The following is a 7,459-nucleotide window of genomic DNA, read 5'->3' on the forward strand; positions in this document are numbered from 1 at the left end:
CGGGGGAGCGCAGCGAGGGGGCGAGGTGAGCGCTGGGCGCGGCGGGGCCGCGGGGCGGGCCGCGCCGGCCCGGAGACATCGGGCCTGGCCTTGGCGCATCTTTCTCCTCCTTTCCAGAAAGTTCGTGTTTTTCAACATCCCCCAGATCCAGTACAAGAACCCCTGGGTGCAGATCATGCTCTTCAAGAACATGACCCCCTCGCCCTTCCTCCGCTTCTACCTGGGTAGGTGCCGCCGGGACGGCGGCGGTGCGGTCTGGGCCCGCGTCTGCCTCTCCCGCCCGGCCCCAGCCTGGGAGGAAGGGGAAAGCGTGTCGGGAAAAGCGCATCAGCGCAGATTGCGTCCTCCCCGCCGCTGCGCCGGGCTGCTGCAGGCGCGCTCGCTGAACCCAAACAGCCGCCTGTGCCGGGCTGCAGCGGGGAGGCGAGGGAGGGTGCGTCCTCCCCTTGGGTGTTTGAAAGACGTGGCAGCTCCTGTGAAACGGCACGGGGCGGGAGGGCAGTTTGACGTACTACTGCAGATCTTTCTTGACAGACAACGGAGAACAAGTTTTGGTTGATGTGGAAGAGAAAACCAGCAAAGAAATAACAGAGCACATTAAAAAAATCTTGGGGAAAAGCCAGTAAGTACCACTTCAGCCAACATATAGCATACATCATAATATAGTCCCTGCAAGCTCCTGACAGGTATACAAAAGGAAATGCCCTTTTTCCCAGATAAAATTGACAATGAGCTAGATAAAGTCCACAAGCTAAAAACTGGTAATCCATCCTTCTGTTAGACTGGGTCCAGGGAAGGGAGAGGAAATGGTGCTATTTAGACTTCTTAGAGTAACGGACAGATCTCTTTTCTAGAGAAACACTTGAAAAAGAGGAAAGGGAAAAGAAAAAACTATCACATCCGGCAACTTTTGGATCCAAGAAGTATCATCTGCGAGAATGCATGTGTGAAATTGAAGGCCAAGTTCCCTGCCCTGCTTTTGTGCCACTGCCCAAAGAGATGAGGGGAAAATATAAAGCTGCTACAAAGGATGAAGCATCAGCTTGACATCTGAAGCCATGCAGTTTTTCCTCAGGGCTGGATGATCTCACTTCAGTGAGAGAAAGACCTAACAGCTGCGGGACACAGGGACAAGTTCAGATAATACAGACAACCTCGTCTGAGTTTTCTTACTGCTACAACCAGAATAAGTGAAAAAATAAATAAAAGTTGAAAATTCAGCTTTTTTGGTGCCAGTTTGACAAAGCATTGCAGTCAACAATGCACACAAGGAAAAGAGAATGACTAGAGCCGTTTCCTACTCCTGTATAAGGTTATGGCAAAACCAGGACCATGTTAGCTATAAAAAGTTACATCTTCAAAGCAGCACAGAATTCCACAATGTATAGAAAGTGGCACAGTGGTCTAAAAGTGTTTCTGCTGATTTCCATCGTGTACTAGCTGAAGATGGCCAAATCATAATGTAACTCCAGGCTCAAACTACAGAATAAGTTTTATTTAGTCATTTAGTTACCACTCAAAAGTCTAATTTAGAGCAAGATGTAACTTTCTCAGTCGATAACTGGCAGCTCTGAGAAGCACTGATCAAGTCAAGAATGTCAGCAGGAAAGACCATGTAAGTAGGTACTTGAAATATAAGCTTTACAATTATCTTTATTGTCATTCAAAAAAATTCAAAGCTCCTCTTAAAACAATTACTTAAACAGTCTTCCTTAAGAGACATACAAGGGAAAACTGTGTCTAGATATATCAATTTCCAGCAAGTTCTAGCCAGCAAGTCCACTATGCTTCACAGTCCAGTGCTGTAACTCCTCTTAACCTCAAACACTCCTGCTCCCTGCACGTGGTCAAAAACCCCATCTAAATCATTGCAGCTTCTGCCTTGCCAAACAGTTACGCTACACAAGACACACTGTACTCTGTTGCTTGGAATCTGGTTATTGCACTTACCTTTAAGTCAGGCTGTAGCACTATATTTCAGCTTTTCTGAGCTAATGGTCAAGTACAGTATTTCACACTGATGGAAGTGTCCTGTAAAAACTGTCAAGGACAAACAGCACAAAATAAACATGTTGTTTTATTTCATCTCTGTTTACAAAGTTTCCATACATGCAGAGTAGTGCATGCAGTTTAAGCAAAACTTAATGCTAGTTACTGAGCTTTATGGTAAGATGTCTTCATTCCTTGAGCCTCAGAGCAGTCCAAACACCAGCATAAGGCCTTCACTTTGGAAATGACTTTAGTATCACGTCTAGTCTATCACATTTAACACTGACAAAGACCATGAGGTATGCTAGTCTGTTACCTGCTTGCAAAAATACATTACATGTACAATAAGGATACTGTATTAGTGTATTAGACTGAAAATACAAACAAGGCAGGATAGATGCAACAAGGAAAAAAACCCCAGTTTAAATGTGAAAGCTGAAGCCACTAAAACATTTTTTTTCATGTTGATACAAAAAAAAAAAAGCGCTTTGTGTTACAGTACCTCAGGGAGCAATCCTCTTGACCAGCAGACAAGACTGTCTTAAATAACTACTTCATACTATTGCTGTTAAACAATTCCAGGGATTATGTTTACCTATCTTAATATTTTTTGCTGCCTTCATAAATTGGTGCCAGAGTGCAGGTTTTTCAGAATCCTGTTCTTCATTTCACTTGGTACAAAAATAGCACACAGGGACTCAACTCTAGTAAAACATCTCGGTATAAAAACTTCATGGTCTCAAGACAATCTGTTGTGCACACCTTTCAACTTCAGATTTAAGCTACAAGTAAGAACATCAGCTGTCCCTAACTGGCTGCTCTAAGTTACTCTGATCAGTTACTAACACTATTAAGTGAGGCTATAGGTGGTTTGGTTCTCAACACTTACACAAGTCCCTTCTGCCACTTACCACACAATAAAACTAGACTTCCTGCTCTTTAAGTAGCATAATTATTTGTGTCTCTAAAACATTATGCAATGCTTGGGTTACAGCTATACTAATATATATTATCAGAGACATAGTTAAAAGACAGGTCCCATTCCATAAAAGTACATTTCTGAGTAAGCCTACTATTATTAGTGCTATACAGTGTTATCTGCCTGATTTTCCTCTATTTCAGCTTTAAATAAATTTAGACTAACTCCTCCCCACCACCCTCTCAAACACCAGTGCCTGACGGTGGACCTGCACCTCTCAGACAAGAGCAGCTCAGGCCCCACCTCCCACCACCAGACCTGGCCCTGGTGCAGTCTCAGGCAGCCCCCAAGCCCAGCCTACAGCCCTCCACCCCAGCCACAGGCTCTGGCCGTGCCCTGGCCACGGGATCAAGAGGACTCCAGTTGGATGTTCTAATTTAAGACAGATATGCCTTATTCTCATAACGGCTTCTGAGGGGAATCAAATGTGAAAGGGAATTGCTACCTGGCACTGCCATGGCTGCAGGCTTTGTCTCCCAGCTTACACAGCATTCCAGTTCAGTGGAACTTCAGCTCTCCACTGTAAACAAGATTTTTGATCCTTGAATGCTACAAAAAGAGGGTTCCAGTCTCACAAATATGACAAACATGATCATTCTGTCACCCAGAGAGTTTAAAGAAATGCATAGATTCTGTAAGATAATTAGGAATTGGAGGGTCACCCTTTATATTACAAGTTGAAATAGTGCTAGCCAGATGCTATTCTCTGGAAATGAGTAGATACTTGTTCCCTCACAAGCAGGTCTCTGCAGCCAGCATAGCACTCTATTACAGTGTAGTTTGTGCCCAAAGAAAATGGGAAAATAAAAGTGATGAAAAAACAGCATCCAAATTTTACTTGGGAATTTTTATAAACACATTAAAAAGTTACTCATATTAAGATCAGTTACGAAGTTGTTCTCCATCTTAAAATCCCTTACATGTATTGGCATTGCACAAAACTGATCTACAAGCCTGTCTATTCTGCACCTCAGAGAAACACAGTGACCTTTAACAGCACCTTCTCATAACCCCATTAGGCAATTAAGAGAGCCTGTAACACCACACTGTTGTTACCAGAGGATGCAGAAGTTTCAGAAGTTTTCATCTCTTTTAGTCAAAGCCCCACTTGAAAGGCCAGTACTACAATACTACCACAGAAAGGGGGAAAGATGACAAACCCACGTTGCAGCCATTTCCAAGTCATAATTCCCTACCAGCACTTAACCACTTTGACCAAAATAAGCACACAGTAAGACCAGTTAGCATTAAAAGTATTGTAACAAGTTATTTTAAAATTTCTTAGTATAAGTGTTTGAGACCAGCAGCATACTTCAGTAATTCTCTCTTCAAGACTGAGTAGTAGTGGAAATGCCTAAATGAAAGTGCATAAAAGTCACGATTCTCCCAATTCCCTCTTGTGATCTGTATTCCTGCTTATAAGTATCTGCTCTACATTCCCATATTTAACAGCAGAAATAATTATTACACAGCCCTGTTGCTGCCTCAGCAGCTGGATTTCTCCTTCTGCTTTGCTAATGTGCGCTTCAATTCCTTTAAGTTCTCTGTCAGTACCTCCACCTCATCCATTCGTCCACTATGTTTGGCATCAAATATGTAAGCTTTGATATTGTCTATCTGCTGGAGAAGCAGCTCCTCCTCTATAGCCTCCTCTCCAGAGATCTCATTGCCATCCTCCACTTCAAAGGGATTGGTAGAAGATCCCTCTTCAAATGGATTGCCAGAATCCCAGCTGCCCCCCAGCTTTTGGAATGGATTTTCACCCTCTTCAAAAGGGTTTGAAGTACTGCCAGGTGCTCCATTAGTTTGTTCATCCTCCTCCTCAATTTCAAATGGATTATATTCTTTTTTATCTCTTTGCAGAGCTGTGTTAGAGAAAGAAACCACTGGAGAAGTGTCTTTGGTGAATGGGTTGGTAGGATCTTCCTCTAACTGAGGGGTATCTGCCTCGTCTTCAAAGGGGTTTAGACAGACTGTCTGACCATGGTCTTTGTCACACTGGGGGACATCCTGGGGTTTGAGTGTGAAGATCAAGTGCTCTTTAGCTGGCAGCTGCTCAACAGCAGCAGTTTCAAAATTTGGGTCCCCTTTCATCTGAGCAATATCCAAATGCAATGTATGTGCTGTCAAGTTATGATTCTCTTTTGCAACTTCACGCTGATGCTGCTTGACTTCTCTGAAGTCTAAGGAGCGTGTCCTTGAATGCTGAGACATGAATTTGTGATGTTCTCTTTCCCACTCTTTTTCACGAAGGATCTGAAGTTCCTCCCTCTGCATCTCTTCCTCTTCTGCCTGTTTTTTAGAAAGCTCAATCGCTTTCAGAGTTTGTTGTTGATCATATTCATCCTGAAGCTGCCTCAGGTTCTCTTGCAACATATGGACCTCGTCTATCCTATTAGCTGCCTTTGCTTGCTTAATAAAGGACGTGATGTTGTCAATCTGCTGAAGAAGAGGGTCTGCTATCTCACTTTCTCTTGGTATGCTAGATGTAGGTAACCAGCCTTCAGATTTCCTGACTCTTCCTTTTTTCAGGGGAGTTGCATCACCATTAACTGCGGCTGCAGATCTGGAGATAAAGTCTTTCTGCTTTTCCTCTTGTTTTCCATGTGTTTCAAGAGCCACCTAAAACAAAAAACATCTAGTAAGAGAACACCTTGAAAAATTCTATTCTAAATATCCACAGGTACAAGAAGTTAGGATCTTAGACATTGCTGGCTGTCACTTAAAGGGATCAGCTGCATTTTTGGTTACTTTGTAGAAAAAGCTTATTTTCATATTATTACCTAAATGCTTCCCTTCAGTTTGTGATACTGATCAAAATCCCATGACATCTGCCTCAACAAACTTGAGGGCGAGTAGGAGCAGTGACAGTGCTTTACAGAGCAAAAAGCCTAATGCAACTAGGCAGAGAGGTCTAGACCAATTTGGACAGTAGCTGCATCCCATCCAACTACACAGACTCTGTGCTACAACATCAGGGTTAAAGGTCACTGATACCATTAGATTCTGGAGTGCCACGATTCTGACTTCTCAACTTCCCTCTCAAGATAAAGCTGTTTTAGTTTACAGCTAACAATGTCCTCCCTCCTAGCTCAAAAACCACTCTCTCTAAATAGAGGGATCCTTATTCTAATATGCCCTTTATCACCACTGAAAGACGTCTCCAAATTCTGCTTGTGCATATGAACTCCAGAACACGGTCTGAAAACCCTGGCAGGCCAACACACAGTTGAGGGCCTGCTCTGCATGCACTGCATCAGGAACAGCACGTGCAGGCAAGTCACTGCTGCTCTCTGGATTAGTTCAGCTGCTCAGGACACAGCTACTTATGTTCTGGATAGAATGCAACAACGGTGTTACAACAATCCCTGAAAAAGTGTACGGAATGATCTACATGGGAATAAAAAGAACTGAAAGCCAGCGTTAAAGGCAACTATTTATAGACACTGAGCTACCAGGAGGAGCCCTGACACAAGGAGTAACAGATCGTAGTCTGTCTTACCATATGCAGTCTTCTCTTCTTCAGTTCTTCATACTGATCTTTGGTTGGCAGCGACATTAGGCCAAGCAGTTTTTCCTGGTGAAAAGTGAAATATTTACAGTGTTGCATGCAGGCATTCAGCCAGTTCTCAGGTACCTGAACAGAACACCCCACAAATGAGTAAGAGGTGCTTGTGCCCCTGCAGTCACTGCTGCAAGTCTGAGTGGGTCTGCTGGCCGCAGGCCAGGCTCAGGCTCACACCTCGGCCAGAGACCACACCAAGGCCCACACCTCCTCTTAGTCCCTAAACTAAGGCTACACTGCCTGCATTCAAGCTAGCCCATTTAAGGCTACCATTAGGGGAACAGAGAACATACAACTAAACCTCCTGTCAAAATAGTTTCAAACCACAGGGATCCTTGCAAAGAAAAGAACACTATATAAAATTTACATTCAGCTCCCAACATTTACCTGAACAAAAAGTGTAGCTGAATATCTGATCATCCTCTGAAGTTGTAGTGTTTTAGGATGAGGTTGGGGATCTTCATGCAAGCCCAGACTCAAAATCTTCTTACTGAATCAAAACAAACATACAGTCCCATCAGTTCAAAATCAAGGGCCAGTAAAAATGCAACAGAAGGGGAGAAAGACAACACTGGATGAAAATTTTCTGATGTTCTTTTAGGTAAACCATTTTAGATATTACCAGTTATAACACTTTCCACTCCCACCATTTTTTAAAAAACAAGCCAAAACCAAATAAAAAACCCCCCGTGTGCCACTATTATTTCCCTTGTGCTTGGAACGCATGATTAAGGCTAGAAAATGAACTAGAAATGGATGGTGCACAGCAACAGCATCTACCTTTTCACATGCTCTTTACAACCGAGCAGACAAACTGATTATCCATGTGAATAAGCAGGTATATGCTACACAAACACAGATCCCAACAGTTGAGAAAAACTGCACAGAGAAGTTGTAACAGAGGGAGATACACATATGCTGGGGGG

The 7,459-nt window shown here is 43.2% G+C and overlaps 2 protein-coding genes across 2 annotated transcripts in view; one reads left to right on the forward strand and one right to left on the reverse strand.

Moving 5' to 3' along the window:
• Nucleotides 1-6: 6 nt before the first annotated feature.
• On the forward strand, nucleotides 7-2,404 carry MRPS25 (mitochondrial ribosomal protein S25). The gene is made up of 4 exons (XM_026857856.1): nucleotides 7-25; nucleotides 118-224; nucleotides 535-622; nucleotides 855-2,404. The coding sequence occupies exons 2-4, from the start codon at nucleotides 176-178 to the stop codon at nucleotides 1,045-1,047; spliced, it is 330 nt and encodes a 109-aa protein (XP_026713657.1). The 5' UTR covers nucleotides 7-25; nucleotides 118-175; the 3' UTR covers nucleotides 1,048-2,404.
• RBSN (rabenosyn, RAB effector) overlaps nucleotides 2,060-7,459 on the reverse strand; it is a 14,586-nt gene continuing 9,186 nt past the window's right edge. The window contains exons 9-11 of the mRNA XM_026857831.1: nucleotides 6,921-7,023; nucleotides 6,471-6,545; nucleotides 2,060-5,590 (exon numbers count right to left, since the gene is read on the reverse strand). Of these exons, the coding sequence (XP_026713632.1) occupies nucleotides 4,454-5,590; nucleotides 6,471-6,545; nucleotides 6,921-7,023 (1,315 nt within the window). The 3' untranslated portion in view covers nucleotides 2,060-4,453. The remainder of the gene's footprint in view (nucleotides 5,591-6,470; nucleotides 6,546-6,920; nucleotides 7,024-7,459) is intronic.

The sequence above is a fragment of the Athene cunicularia genome, assembly GCF_003259725.1.
Source record: "Athene cunicularia isolate RWA chromosome 12 unlocalized genomic scaffold, athCun1 chr12_part1, whole genome shotgun sequence".
In the NCBI taxonomy this organism is placed as follows: Eukaryota; Metazoa; Chordata; class Aves; order Strigiformes; family Strigidae; genus Athene; species Athene cunicularia.